The sequence below is a fragment of the Doryrhamphus excisus genome, chromosome 5 (genome assembly GCF_030265055.1).
Source record: "Doryrhamphus excisus isolate RoL2022-K1 chromosome 5, RoL_Dexc_1.0, whole genome shotgun sequence".
NCBI lineage: Eukaryota > Metazoa > Chordata > Actinopteri > Syngnathiformes > Syngnathidae > Doryrhamphus > Doryrhamphus excisus.
In genome coordinates, this window is record NC_080470.1 from 4,445,316 (window position 1) to 4,462,041 (window position 16,726).

The 16,726-nt window shown below is 37.5% G+C and overlaps 1 protein-coding gene across 1 annotated transcript in view; it reads left to right on the plus strand.

Moving 5' to 3' along the window:
* The window catches only part of pde4ba (phosphodiesterase 4B, cAMP-specific a), a 146,971-nt gene that overhangs the window by 9,460 nt on the left and 120,785 nt on the right, over positions 1 to 16,726 (plus strand). The window contains exons 2-3 of the mRNA XM_058074368.1: positions 3,785 to 3,879; positions 14,777 to 15,015. Of these exons, the coding sequence (XP_057930351.1) occupies positions 3,838 to 3,879; positions 14,777 to 15,015 (281 nt within the window). The 5' untranslated portion in view covers positions 3,785 to 3,837. The remainder of the gene's footprint in view (positions 1 to 3,784; positions 3,880 to 14,776; positions 15,016 to 16,726) is intronic.

Consider the following 16,726-nt stretch of genomic DNA (forward strand, 5'->3'; position numbering starts at 1 on the left):
TCTACTAATAAATGTGTTATTTTCTGTTATCATGTTTACTATGTCAGGTAATACAAGTGTAAACGTGACTGTAGGGGTGTTAGTTCATGTCTAGAAGGCTCTACTAATAAATGTGTTATTTTCTGTTATCATGTTTACTATATCAGGTAATACAAGTGTAAAGGTGACTGTAGGGGTGTTAGTTTACGTCCAGAATGCTCTACTAAAAAATATTTCAAAGGACATATAAACAGGTTTTCTATGCTCCAACTACAGAAATTGAATTATCCCTTTCAGGTCTGGAACCAATCATCTGCGATAAATGAGGGATAGCTGTATATGATATTAAATGTATTGTGACGACTTCTATCCCTCCGCAGCCCTAGCAGTCACCCACATACCAATGCGCAGCTGGGATAGGCTCCATCAACCCTGCGACCCTTGTGAGGATAAGCAGTAGAAAATGAATGAATTTTCGGTCAAAAACCTAATGTTGAACTTCAGCCTATAATTCAGTTCAACAAAATTGTTCAATCATTATATTACCCCTTGATTGGATTGACGTTATACTCGGGTGTTTCCTTTATGTTTTGAATATGTATTAAATGATATATAATATTGTCACAGAAGAGTTGACAGCCAGCTTTTTGACGTCCTCTCTTAGGTGTCCCACTGAGCCAGTCAGTCAACAGGATGCGTACACGCTGAGCTTATTATCTTTGCTCCATTAAGCTGATTCACATCTCCAACAATGATCCATGTGACCTTGGCGTGTACCACAGACTGAAGATGAAATATGACAGGATGCGTGCTATGTTTTTTTTTTTGCCCCGACTTTTTCCTCAGAGGTCCCCCTCTTGAAATTACACATCTGTGAAGTGTGTGACTGTGTGGTTTATGACCCTGGGATGGTCCTTATAAAGACTATGTTTAGTCGGTGGGTGGATACCACTTTCATAAAAGTGGCAAAATTCACACTTTACATTGCCAAGTCAACCTCTTAACTCATTCGCTACCAAAGATGCATTTATACAATTTAGCAAACCCGAACGCCCAATCCCAAAGATATGTCTTTTACATTTTTCTTAGTTGATGACGCAAATGAGCACTACCGGATGCCACTTTTTGAGCAGTTTTGAGTAAGTGGAAGAATATGGAGGGCTGTAGTATACATAAGGTTTTGTAGTGCATGGACACACACAGTTCCAATCCAAATGTGAAAATTGAAAATAGTTGTAAAACACAATGTTTGTGTTTTTTTATGTTATAGTTATATGTTATAGTTGTAGTTGTTGGTGATGTTGCTTGACATCTTTTCACAAAAAAAAAAACAGTTTTTTTTTAGTCAGGAACGGATATTTTCCTGAAACTGTATATTCTACTGCTGATTACTAAAGGATGGAAAAAGGTAGAAATTTTCTTTTGGTAGTTTCTATGTTTTTATAGCCATAGAACACAATATTCTGTATGCCTTCTGTCAAAATCGTCTAAACCAGGGGTCTCAAACTCAATTTACTTGGCGGCCACTAAATAAATAATAAATAAACAAATCAAGAATAAAGAAAATCAATCAATCAGTAATAAATAAATAAATAAATATAATAACAATAATAAAACAGCAAATAATAAAAACCCAAGAAACCACATATAGTTGGTGGGTAGACAAATTATTTCTTTCAGATTAAAATGAACAAAGCATTATTAGAGCCCTGTAGACATGACAAAACACGACTATAGTCACATTTATACTCTTTTTATTTACAACATATTGCGTAACTGCAGGGTCTTGAGACACATGCTAACTCGCAAACTAGAGAGCTTGCGACCTAAACGGTAGCCTTCAAGTTATTTCCTTTAAACTTAAATAGCCAAAAACTTACCACTTCCACACAGATAGGTAGGATAACTATTAACAGTTATTTAACCTTTAACATGAACATTAATCAAACGTAATAATTTTTTCTGGGTACATGATACCATACAGCATCCATATCAAACTTGGCGCGGGCCGCACTAACATTAAACTTTCATATCAAGGCGGGGGCCTCAAACTAGTGTCCGCGGGCCGCATGTTTGAGACCCCTGGTCTAAACTGAACCGAAGGGGTTGTTTTTTGAAAAATGGCTTCGATCGATTAAGTAAGTAAGTTTTCCATATCCAATGGCACATTAAAAACTTTTTTTTCTCTGTAACACTGACTTGTTGCTAACCTAATAGCTGTATGAAATGCACAGACATGGATTTTGAGAACAGAATGTTCTGTGAATAAACATTGGGTGTTTTGTGCAGAATACATTCACTGTGCAGAATCCTAATCTGAAAGAAGGGCAGCTCGAAGGGCAAGACAAGGCGCTTGAGGATGCATTAAAATAAATCATGTACCAAACATAATATTAGATTTATGGTTTGGTTTGTGTAGTGTCTTAAAGCAAAATGTTTCGTCATTCATAAACCCTTTTTGTGAGACAAGAACACACAAAAACACGTTCGAGATAACCACCTCGTCCTGCAGCTTTTCACCAACAATACAAGTCAAAGGGAGTAAACTATTCTGCCCATAAAGCCCTAAAAACAATATTTTGTATACACGCTATAACCATGTAGTAACAAGCACATTCATGATAACATACTTTCAAAAGTACTTACAATATTTTGGTCATTCTTTCATTCATTTTGTACTGCTTGTCCTCACGAGGGTCGCGTGGGGTGCTGGAGCCTATATTTTGGTCATTTTAAGCATTATTGAGAACCTTATATTTTGGGGCCATATTCACTTTGAATGATATCAACAAGCTTATGCAGTTTGTTTGCTTTGCAATAATATATGGAAATGGCATGGCATTAAGCATGTGTGTTGTTAAAAATCTGTTAATTATGTATAAATAATGCTAATATAGATGCAACATACATATACCGATGTTATGTTTCTGAATTATTTAGACCCTCTGCAACTCTCCTGTCATTTACATTAAGTGTATGAATGAGATGTAAGATATTCATAGCAACTAAAATATGCCGGACTAGAAAAATCCCAACTATCCCTTTTAAGTATACCCGAGCAACAAGTGTATGGTAGGAGATCGGGTAAGGGAAAGAGAAGAGCTCTCTTGAAGTCAGGACTGGTGGGAGGGTGAAAAGTATCTTGGCTCGTGACACGCAGTTCTCGACATCTCCAATGAAATGAGTGCAATTGTCTTCCAGTGGTCCAAAAGCTAAAATGAGATCCCATTTAAACCCGACTGGGGTGCACAGTTGTAATGTACTAAAATAACATGTTCTGCTATCATCAAGTGAAGCGGGGTAGTCTTAATAAATTCCCAATAACAATACAATTACATAATGCTGGCAGACCGAAGTCCATGCAAAGTATGGACTTATGGATTTAAATACAATTAGTGAAACATGAAGTGAGCTTATTCAACACATGCACATGCAAACAATTTAATTGGAGGACAAGCGTCAAGGAAAGCTAATGGATGGATGGCTGCGAAAGGGAGCCGGAGGAGCCCAAAGGGAGGCTGACATCATTGCAGCACTCCGGCAGGCACCATTGAACTCTTATTCGTATCGTATTCATAGGAACCTTTCAAGTGTTAAGTTGCTATGTGATGATTTTGACTTTTTTTTTTTTATTACTCACAATTACACCGTGAGTCAGGTTGTTATATTGAGTAATGACATGCAGCGATTTTCCAATGGATATGAATGTATGCAGTATAGTGTTTTTTTTTCATTCAGAGGAAAATATTACATGGCAAGCATTTTTGGCATTTCTTGAACCTGCTTTTATATATTTGGTTTGCAGGCGTGTATGTGAGACTACTCTTGGTGGACAGCGGGGGACATACTCGAGGAAAGATGAGAAAGAGCCGCAGTGTCCTCACAGTGTCTCCTAACAAAGTAAGTCATCGTCATATTCAAAGCCACGAGTGAACATGCATACATGTAATTTCGCTAATAAACTGAAGGTAAGGGGCATGGCACAAAGGGATGTTTTGTTGTTGGAAATAATTATGGTGGCTGCGCAAAGAGGTTGAACCCTTCAAGGCCCACATAGAGTTGTTATACTAAGTGTAAAAGATACAATGAGGATGTAACAAGGGTTAGAAACTGTCACAGATGGAAATAAAGGACACAAGCTCAATAATGAGGCAGGAGTGAAGCACAAGGATGACTTTAAGGACATCGTTTTTGACTGAAGGACATGAAAAAGAAAGCATCAATAAGGTGAAAGAACAAAATAATGAGGCCCGGTTTTGCTGCTGTCTGACAGGCAGTGGTTGGATGAAGCCGAAGTAAAAAAGATGGGGATTTTAGGCGCAGCCACAGAGACTTTAATGCTCAAAAACAAAGGGGGGGCTCTTCAGATCAAACTTGCTCCCACAAGAGTCTGATGTAAAAAACGTAAAAGAAGTTATTTGACCTGATTAAGGTATGTGTTTGTTTTTCATGAACCGAGTAGCACCTGTATGCATGGTGTAGTCATGCTTCCAGCTGCACTTAGCAGTGGTTGTGGGTGTTTGATAACGTTGCTCAAATAGTCCATAGCAGAGAATGTGGGTGTGCATTACTCAGTCTTCATCTTCTGATGTAAGTTTGAACATTGTGTGCTATTCATTCTGGATCAAAATAACCCTTTTTCCCGCTATATAAATTGAAGGTCTCATATTATGTGTGGCTTGACACATGATAGGGCACTTGATCCACTTTTGACAGATACGACCACGTCACTTCACCTCATTTTATACTAAAGACGTATTTATATAATTTTATAAACCTGAAGGTTTTGCTTTGTGTGAGTGGGAAAAAGAGGTGATAACGTAATTCACTAATTCATTTCGCTTCAGAGCTTTATAAGCCATAAGAACGGCTACAAGGTGGCAGAAGCGCATTTGATAAGAGCTCGGTAAGGATCGTGTGAAGGGAAAAATCTTTGTTAGTGATACCGATGTTAATCAATACCAATATTACGATCAGGTCACAACTGTTTGTGGGAAGTTATAGAAAAAAATGTCTCAACAAAATAGCCTGATTAATAGTCAACTAAAATAACATAGCACAAAAGGGAGGCTGACATCATTGCAGCACTCCGGCAGACACAACTGAAATGCTTTGCTTGGACAAATGCAAAGATTTAAAACTTGTATTCCTAGCAACATTTAACAGCGTTAAGTCGCAGTGTGATGATTTCAAAGTTTTTTTTTTTGTAAGATGACACCATGAGTCAGGCTAATTCATTTCACTTCAGAGCTTTATAAGCAATAAAGAACAGCCACAAGGTGGCAGAAGCGCATTTGATAAGAGCTCTGTAAGGATCATATGTAGGGAAAAATCTTTGTTAGTGATACTGATGTGAATCAATACCAATATTACGATCAGATCACAACCGTTTTTGGGAAGTTATAGAAAAAAATGTCTCAACAAAATAGCCTGATTAATAGTCAACTAAAATAACAGCACAAAAGGGAGGCTGACATCATTGCAGCACATTCGGCAGACAAAATTCAAATGCTTTGCTTGGACAAATGCAAAGTTTTAAGACATGTATTTTTTCATTTTAAACTTGTATTCTTAGCAACATTTACTTAACAGTGTTAAGTCGCAGTGTGATGATTTTTTTGGTGAAGTTTTTTTTTGTAAGATGACACTGTGAGTCAGGCTGTTGTATTGAGTAATCATCATTTCAGATTTACAAATATAATACCTTCAAGAGCCATCAAGGACAAACACAGTATTCTTATCATGTGTGTGTGCGTTTCATACACGCAATGAAGCCAGAACCAGGCGGCCATTTAATGCAGTGTCATCGGTCCACACGGTGTTGATGTCCGGGTTGAGTTTGCTTGACCTGTTTTCATCCAAGGCCTTGAATATTTCATAATGTCTTCATACAAGCACTTCTCTCTCATCTGCTGCTAGCGACTGGTGAGTCTGTTTGGTCCAAAGGTGAAAACACTTTTTTTTTTATTGTGCACTATTTCTTTTAATAAGCTAAGATTTGAAAAACAAGTTTTTTCCTTGCCAAACTGATCTAAAGTCGAAAAAAAATAACAACTATTAAGGTAGAAAGGTTAAAATTGTGGTGGAGAAGTAGGACTCAGGCAGTCAATACAGGAACAGGATGTAACCTGTAACTCATGGATAATTAGCATGTACAATATTTAAAAATATAATATTTTTGTCATCATTAAAACATTTTCACAACCTTCTAAATGGGTTTTTTAGAAGGTTTTTAACATTATAAGAGCCCTCTAGACATTACATAACACCCCTATAGTCAAACTTATACTCATATTACTGACATAGTAGACATAAAACCAGAAGATAAAATATATTGGACATGAATAAGACATAATATAGTTTCACATGCTAACATTGGGGCAGTTGCTTGTAATTATTATTAATATTTTTGTCATTATAGCATAGAAAACATTTTCACAACGTTCTAAATGGGTTTTTAGAAGGTTTTTAACATTATAAGAGCACTCTAGACATTAGATAACACCCCTATAGTCAAACTTATACTCATGCTAACATTGGGGCAGCTGCTTGTAATTATTATTTTTGCTGCTCAAAGTACTTTCCATGTCTCCTCGGATCTAATACAATGTAACAAATGCAGTATATATATATATGCACGGTATATAATTGTCGTCTGCGTGTTTGCTGTGGGAAAAACTCAAAGCTATCATTAAGGAAAACTGCCACCCCTGCAATTTTGCACTGAATCACCTCTTTTCTAGTGATGCATCACCACAGATGCAACAACATTAGCATTTCTACCATTCCACCATAGAAATTTGAAGTGAATATTTCAACACCGTATTGCTTTCCCACCAAGTCTCTGGCTCCTCTGCTCCGCTACTCCGCATGATTTTTTGTTCTCCTTCCACTGCTTTTGAGCTCGTGTTTACAAGGAGCACAGGTCAAACTGAACAGCTGCTCGTTCTCTAATTAGAAGGCATCCACATCTACGGATGGAATCTTTTCTGGCCATAGAAATAAGTCCTCCATTAGTGCTTGCTGTGATTTTCATTGTTTGGCATTCGCATCTCTGATTTTTTTCTTTCCCTAATGAGCAGAGTTTGCTTGCTTCTTGCCTTCATGACAAGTCGAAGGTGGTATGTGTGTGTTGGGGGTTGGGGGTGGGGGTCGCAACATCAGCAGCAACAGTCGTAGTTCCCCATCTTGGTGAACTGTGACCCTTCATTATATTGTGCTGCTTTAATATGTGATCCTGTTAGTTCCCTCCACTATAACACTATTTTCATTCATTCATTCATTTTCTACCGCTTTTCCTCACGAGGGTCGCGGGGGATGCTGGAGCCTATCCCAGCTCTTGAAGGTATTATATCCCCTGGACTGGTCGCCAGCCAATCACAGGGCACATATAGACAAACAACCATTCACACTCACATTCATACCTATGGAGTCGCCAATTAACCTAGCATGTTTTTGGAATGTGGGAGGAAACCGGAGTGCCCGGTACTCCACAAACTCCACACAGCGATGGCCAAGGGTGGAATTGAACCCTGGTCTCCTAGCTGTGAGGTCTGTGCGCTAACCACTCGACCGCCGTGCAGCCCGGTATTGCACTTATTAACTGTTATTTCCAAATGCCCGGAAGACATACTGGGTAGTCCAGCTGCATTATTATGAACTATGAACACTAAAATATTGCAATAAGCAAAAATGTGACAAAACACGGACAAATGTTTGACAAAACCCACGCATGCACGGGGAGAACATGCAAACTCCACACAGAGATGGCCGAGGGTGGAATTGAACCCTGGTCTCCTCGCTGTGAGGTCTGCGTGCTAACCACTCGACTGCCGTGCTGCCCTGTCATGTTGTCAAAAAATATTATTGATTCAAGTACAAGTACCTAATTTTTAAAAATGTTTTCCTCAACCTAATTTCCCCCCATTATCTTATTTGGTTTTTCTAATAATATAAAAAAAATATATAATATTTCAACTTTATGAAGTTGAAATGATGTCATTTTCCCTTATAACATTACAGACTTTATTCTTGTAAAATTACAACCTTTTCTCCTTAGATTATGCATTTTTTTCTCTCAATATTCTGACTGTATTTTTGTAAAAATTACTGCTATTTTTTCAATGTTTGGTGTTTCTTTTGTTTTCTTCAAACAGGGGTCTCAAACTCGATTTACTTGGGGGCCACTGGAGCTCGGGTCTGGGTGAGACTGGGCCGCATCAGGTTTTCCAAAAAAAACCCAACAAAAAAACGCATTTATTAAAAACAAAAAAAATCTCACTTTTTATTTTTCTACACAAAATAAGATGAAAAATACATAAACAAATCAAGAATAAAGAAAATCAATCAATCAGTAATAAATAAATAAATATAATAATAATAATAAAACGGCAAATAATATAAACTTAAGAAACCACATATAGTTGGTGGGTAGACAAATAATTTTTTTCAGATTAAAATGAACAAAGCATTATTAGAGTCCTGTAGACATGACAAAACACGACTATAATCACATTTATACTCTTTTTATTTACAACATATTGCGCAACTGCAGGGTCTTGGGACACATGCTAACTCGCAAACTAGAGAGCTAGCGACCTAAACGGTAGCCTTCAAGTTATTTCCTTTAAACTTAAATAGCCAAAAACTTACCACTTCCACACGGATAGGGAGGATAACTATTAACAGTTATTTAACCTTTAACATGAACATTAATCAAACGTAATAATTTTTTCTGGGTACATGATACCATACAGCATCCATATCAAACTTGCGCGGGCCGCACTAACATTAAACTTTCATATCAAGGCGGGGGCCTCAAACTAGTGTCCTGTGGGCCACATTTGGCCCGCGGGCCGCATGTTTGAGACCCCTGCTTTAGAATGTGCTGTCAATAGTCGTGGGTGCAATAGTTGTGGATCCCAGAGCCACATGTTGGACACCCCCACAGCTGGTATATCAATGTCTACTTTGTCTTTGCCGCAAAGGTAATATTATGTACATAAGGAGACAAATATAACTTTTTGAGTGTATGTTGGTGGTTCATGGTGTGGTTCATTTGAAAGTTTGAGAGGAAGAGATGTTTATAATCACATTCTTATTTATTCGTCCCTCTCCCTGCACCCCAGTAAACTATTTGCACATGCCAACCACATGAATACAGCTAAAATGGCTTAAATTACCCTCAACCAATTTCACTGAATACATTTTCAATGTTCAAAAGTCAGACAGCCTAAATTCACCAAACATCACATGTCTGCTCTCAAGAGAAAGTGGGCAATTTATTTCTTGTCTTGTCACAGACTGAAGGATTGGGCTATTTTATAACCATTAAGAACAGATGATGAGAAAAGAAAGGAAAGAAAAAGGACTCGGAAAATTTTGCCACATGGTTTTATTAATATCCTGTTCTGCTTTGCAATCCTCACGGGACTGTCTTATCTCCATGAGCAGCCAAATATATCAAACTGCATAAACGTATTGTTGCCAAAATAATTCAAAGAGCAGAATCTCAGCTGTTAGGTAGCATAGATATGACATCGAGCATTTCTCATCTCTTCCTGACACTCTACTTTAATAATATCTGGAATTAATCCAACAGAAGCAACATTGTGTCAGTCTGTATATCAGTGCTTCTCAAATAGTGGGGCGTACCAGTAATATCATGAGGGAAAAGATGGTCATTTTAGTAGTCTAGTGTTGAAATATTAAAGAAAAAAACATTATTAAAAGGTGTAATATGAAAAAAAAGTTGTAATTTTTTGGAAATTAGGTTGAAAAAGTGATTACACTACAAGAATAAAGTCAAAATAATAAGAGAAAAAAATTCTTTGTCAATTTCAAAACTCAAAATGCAATTTCCCAAGAATAAACTTCTACCAGTTATATTATGGGGGAAAAGATTGTCATTTTAGTAGTCTAGTGTTGAAATATTAAAGAAAAAAAAATCATTATTAAAAGGTGTAATATGAAAAACAAAAAAAAAGTTGTAATTTTTTGGAAAATTAGGTTGCAAAAAAAGTTATTACGCTACAAGAATAAAGTCAAAATAATTAAAACAAATTCTTAGTCATTTTCAAAAGTCAAAATTCCATTTCCAAAGAATAAACTTCTACCAGTCATATGATGAAGGAAAAGATTGTCATTTTAGTAGTCTAGTGTTGAAATATTAAAGAAAACAAAATCTTTATTAAAAGGTGTACTATGAAAAACAAACAAAAAAAGTTGTAATGTTCTGGAAAGTAGGTTGCAAAAAAAGTTATTACACTACAAGAATAAAGTCAAAATAATAAGAGAAAAGAATTCCGAGTCAATTTCAAAAGTCAAAATTCAATTTCCCAAGAATAAACTTCTACCAGTCATATTATGAGGGAAAAGATTGTCATTTTAGTAGTCTAGTGTTGAAATATTAAAGAAAAAAAATCTTTATTAAAAGGTGTAATATGAAAAACAAACAAAAAAGTTGTATTTTTTGGAAAATTAGGTTGCAAAAAAAAATTATTACGCTACAAGAATAAAGTCAAAATAATAAGAGAAAAAAATTCTTAGTCAATTTCAAAAGTCAAAATTCATTTTCCCAAGAATAAACTTCTACCAGTCATCTTATGAGGGAAAAGATTGGCATTTTAGTAGTCTAGTGTTGAAATATTAAAGAAAAAAAATCATTACTAAAATGTGTAATGCGAAAAACGAACAAAAGTTGTAATTTTTTGGAAATTAGGTTGCAAAAAAAGTTATTACGCTACAAGAATAAAGTCAAAATAATAAGAGGAAAAAAATTCTTAGTCAATTTCAAAAGTCAAAATTCAATTTCTAGAGAATAAAATTCTATCAGTCATAAGTCAAAATCATTATTAAAAGGTGTAATATGAAAAACAAACAAAAAAAGTTGAGGTTGTGGAAATGAAGTTATATAATTAGGTTATGGGAAAAGTTTGTAATTTTACTAGTCTAGTGTTAAAATATTAAGAAAAAAAAGGTGCAATATGGAAAAACAAACAAAAAAAGTTGTAATTTCTGGAAAATTAGGTTAAAATGAAGTTATATAATTCGGTTATGGGAATACAGTCAATCTGTGACGACAGTAAAGTCATAAAATTACCAAAGAAATTCACGAAGATTATTTCACAGAAAAGTTGAAATATTTGTGACACAAAGCCCTCAGTGAAAAAATGTTTTGCCACCCTTGCATCCCACCAATCGTGGAGCAGCATACTCATATGTACGTACAGGCGTGTGTGTTCATATGCATATGCGGGTGTTTTCCATTCATGTTATGTGTAGGAAAAGCACTCTACTGCTTATACTGTAAGTGCAGCAATCAGCTTAAGGCTGTGAGGTGCCCACAGCTGTAGATAAACATCTTATTTCATACATTACTAATCAGCCTCTTTCACTTAACACCACTCTCATCTCTCATCTGTCTTCTACCAGCCTCCCTCTGAGTAAGGCCTTCACTCAACAGCTGATCCAGCTGTTCCATCCTGTGTCACACCTCCCTCCCTCGCTCCCTCTCCTTGACCAAGAACCCGCTTTCTGTCTTCCTTTTGCCGCCCCCTTGATCTTCTTCTCCTGATGGGAAGCAGGTGTTGTTTTCTCAGCTCATCTCGTCATTTCCTCCCTGTTGCTTTGTTGCCTTGGCATCAAAATGGCAAGTGTGCAGAGGGATTAGGGCTTTGGTGGGGGCGGGTGAACCAGTGCATGGCCTGTGATGCCACAAGGACACATCAAATGTTCCTGTTGTCGTACAATTTGGAATTCGACTAAATATTTCTGGAAAAAAAAAAAGCCTCACAAGTCGCAGAGAAACTGTAATCAAAAAAATCTTATCGGACTTCAGGTCAGTGAGCATCTGATGGTTGAAATCCATGTTCATTTATGTGGAAATTAGCGATGGTGACCATAAAACGTGAGCTGGACTTGGGAAAGTGGCTCCACTTCCGAGTTTTCAGTGCTGTGTCATTTCAGCCGTCACAATTTAGAGGCTGAAATCAGGATATTTACAGCACATTTTTAAATGTTAGATTAATTGCACTTTTCAAACGCCGCAGTGATAGGAACAAGCCCTGGGGGTTGCAAACAATGGCGGCTGTAACATTTGTTGTATTGAAGCTGTTTGTTTTTCCTTCATCATGGAATGTTTGCATTCGGTACAACGAGTAGTCGAAATGTCTTCCCCTGAAACAGTAAAGTGGGAAGTCACCACAGGCCCAATGATTGGTTATCAGAGCTAACAGCTAGGAGACCCGAGTTCAATTCCACCCTCGGCCATTTCTGTGTGGAGTTTGCATGTTCTCCCCGTGCATGCGTGGGTTTTCTCCGGGTACTCCGGTTTCCTCCCACATTCCAAAAACATCCTAGGTTTAATTGGCGACTCCAAATTGTCCATAGGTATGAATGTGAGTGTGAATGGTTGTTTGTCTATATGTGCCCTGTGATTGGCTGGCCACCAGTCCAGGGTGTACCACACCTCTCGCCCGAAGACAGCTGGGATAGGCTCCAGCACATCCGCAACCCTTGTGAGGATAAGAAAATGAATTAATAAAAAAAAAAATACAAGTGTAAATGTGACTGTAGGGGTGTTAGTTCATGCCTAGAAGGCTCTACTAATAAATGTGTAATTTTCTGTTATCATGTTTACTATATCGGGTAGTACAAGTGTAAATGTGACTGTAGGGGTGTTAGTTCATGCCTAGAAGGCTCTACTAATAAATGTGTAATTTTCCGTTATCATGTTGACTATATCAGGTAATACAAGTGTAAACGTGACTGTAGGGGTGTTAGTTTATGTCCAGAAGGCTCTACTAAAAAATTATTTCAAAGGTCATATACACAGGTTTTCTATGCTCCAACTACAGAAATTGAATTATCACGGTCAGGTCTGGAACCAATTAACTGTGCCCTGTGATTGGCTGGCGACCAGTCCAGGGTGTACCCCGCCTCTCGCCCGAAGACAGCTGGGATAGGCTCCAGCACGCCTGCGACCCTCATGAGGATAAGCGAAAACGAAAACAAAATGAACGAATGAATAATCATTGATTCTATGTTAAAACAAGTTATCCTGAATCCCAATTCCACCCCTTAATCTTCCCCCTTCGCCCCTTACCCCTTAAAACCAAGGCCCAAGGGGAAGAACCCTATAAAAAATGGGACACCACCAATTTTAATCCATGCGTCTTGTTAAAGCAATTGGTTGTATTTATTATCAACAAGAGTTGAGTAGGTGGTATCCAATCTGCAAGGAGGAACTGCTGTTGAAGAGAAATGACTACTGTCTTAAAATAAGAACCGATCCACATGATTTGGCTTCTTGTTTGTAAACAACGCTACTGCCAACTGTTGGGTGCAGATGGTGTGAATGAAAGCAACCCTTGCGTGTGTCCGCAAGCCACCGAATACAGCCATTCCATTCCATGTCAATATGTAAATAATTGGTCCAATGGTTAAAAGTCTTGCGTGGCTCACCCAGTTTCCTCCCACAGTCCAAGTGGATATTAGGTTAAGTGGCACTCTAAATTGTCCATGAGTGGATGCATGGTTACCTACGTATGTGTGTGCTGTGATTGATAAGTGGATATTGATTGTTCAGTGTACCTCGCACCTTGGCCAAAGTCAACTGGTGTATGCTCCATCTCACCCGTGACCCTGTACAGCAGGGGTGTGCAAAGTACGGCCCGGGGGCCACATGCGGCCCATCAAACATTTGAATCCGGCCAGCTATTTGCTTTCCAAGTATTTCAACTTTATACATACAAACTGGCAACATGACTTCGGATGTCTTATTTAGTAAAAAAAAAAAGCAACAAAACTGTAAAATTAAATTGCCTAGTTTGATGTGGTCCTGAAAAAATGGACATGAGAACATACAGTTGATAGTATAACACTTTCACAGATAAAATTAGACAAATAATTCAAGGAAAATTATAAGATTAAGATTAAGATATGCCTTTATTCGTCCCTCAGTGGGGAAATTTGTATTGCAGGGCAGCAAGAGTACAGAGTCAGTTAAACAGTACAAAATACACAATAAAGAAAAATAAACAATATAAACAAACCAAGTATTAACAAAAATCAACAGTTTTTCCCAGAGTTATATACAATACAGTATGTAGATAATATGAAATGGGATGAGATATATATAGAAATATAAAAAATAAACAATATAAAAATAAACAATATAAAAATAAACAATAAAATAAAATAAAATAAAATAAAAAATAAAAAATAAAATAAAATATAAAAATAAACAATAAAAATAAACAATATAAACAACCCAAGTATTAACAAAAATCAACAGTTTTTCCTAGAGTTATATACAATACAGTATGTAGATAATATGAAACGAGATGAGATATATGACCAGTCTATACACTGAGATCTTGTTAGAGAGTTAATATGAGGCATTATGGAAATACTTCACATTGAACTTAGTATATTGCATATTATAAGCATATAATAGTGTGTGTGTGTGTTAAATATATGTTCTGGCCCCCCAGACAATTTTGTTAATTCAATGCGGCCCACAGTGAAAATATTTGCCCACCCCTGCTGCTGTACAGGATAATGAAAGAATGAAAACAGACACTTAAACAGAGATGTAGTGCCCCCTAGTGGACAGATTCAAGGTAACACATGGGGAAAAAAAATGTAACTTCAATTTATCTCTTCACATCCAGATAGTTCCGCATGATTCCTTTTTAATCTTCTTTCTAATCTTAATGAGTGATATCTCCCTAGATGAGGCTTATGTAACCTTCCAAATCCTAAAACGGCCTCATTTGCTTATCTCTCCTTTCAGGATGGCAAAGAGCTACCAGATTGTTGCCTCAGCGAATCTTTTACATCTCCAGCATGCACATTGGGAGTTGACCTGCGCCGAGGTCGTAGGCGTTTATCTGGCAACCTGCAGCTGCCACCGTTGTCGTGGCGGCAAGGGGACAGGGCTCGGACACCTGATGATGAAATCATGACCCGGCCTACCTCGTTACCTTTTGGAGCTCCTCCCAGGATAGACATCACACCGGTTGACCCTGAATGGTAAGTACAATGTAGAGGATGACGGGGTGTTTCATCATGGAAACAAATTTGTATATTGAATACATATCTTATTCATAGCACATAAAGCAGCCACATGTCAGATAACCTACAACAGTCAGATAACCCATGCAGGAAATCCTCACAACATTATTAGCTTGTTTTTTTTTGTAGGCTACCATCTTTACTTCAGTTCGTTCATTCATTCATTCATTTTCTACCGATTTTCCTCACGAGGTTCGCGGGGGTGCTGGAGCCTATCCCAGCAGTCTTCGGGCGAGAGGCGGGGTACACCCTGGACTGTGTCGCCATCTGGTGAGGATTCAGTTTCAGCATTGACAGCCCCGCAACTTCGCAGTTTTTGTCCTTTTTTTTGTCTTCCAGTAAACACACCTCATTCCCCTTAAGTCGGTAATAACTAGTGAATATTTGATCACACCCTGGACTGGTCGCCAGCCAATCACAGGGCACATACAGACAAACAACCATTCACACTCACATTCATACCTATGGACAATTTGGAGTCGCCAATTAACCTAGCATGTTTTTGGAATGTGAGAGGAAACCGGAGTACCCGGAGAAAACTGCGAGTTGATAATGCAAACGCCACACAGAGATGGCGGAATCGAACTCGGGTCTCCTAGCTGTGTGGCCTCTACGCTAACCACGCGTGCAGCCCGTGATGGAGGCTAACAAGCTAAATCCAAGTTTAAACTCTAAATACATGTATGCTCCTCACACTTATTACCAAATTTGAAGTATAAAATGTATCAGGTACACGGCACTAATGAATGATAATGAACTATGGTGCCTTCAAGTACCGCTGAACAAAGTGAGAAATCTCAACGCTTGATTAAAAAACATTATCAGTGAATAATCACCATGGAACAGTGGTACATGCAAGCTGTACATGTATACGTATGATCAAATATTCACTAGTTATGAATGAGGTGTGTTTTGTGGAAGACAAAAAAAAAGGGACAAAAACTGCGAAGTTGCGGGGCTGTCAATGCTGAAACTGAATTCTCACCAGATGGCTTGTTTCACAAGACAGAGCCTCACAGTGTTTAGCTTCACAATTCCATGTGCGAAAAGAACTGATAGAAAAAAAAGAGAAATTTCATTCAATTCTACCTGTCATACATCATTGACCAATTTGATTAACATTTTGGAGGGTAAAGGTCAGAGCACTGTGACTGACAACCAGTCAAGTCGTTCCCCCTTAGGTATGGTACAAACATCTTTCAAAACAAATCTCTTTTAACCCTTAGATGCACGAGTGACTGGACCCTACACTCTTCCATAAGTGGGTCAAAAATGACCCATACTAGAATCAATGCATTTTTATGCCAATTTTGCCATTTTGGTTAGGAATAATCACTTGTATGATATTTAGTATTATATTTAGGACCACACAAGAATGATTCATGTTAGAAACATCTTCATTTTTCACTTTTTTACATCTTTGAAAAAGAAAATGACCCCATACAACAATAGAAAATGTGAGGATTCATTGTGTGTTGCATAAAGGTAATGATATCAAAAATATGTTTTTGAGGAATACCTGCAATATGAAATGATAACAATTTTTCATTACATAGATATTTCAAGAAAACAACCTGACCGGGTCATTTTTGACCCACTTATGGAAGGTTGGGGTAGTAACACAAAAACAAAAAAATCTTAAAATGAATAAAAGGGAAGTTAAAAATGT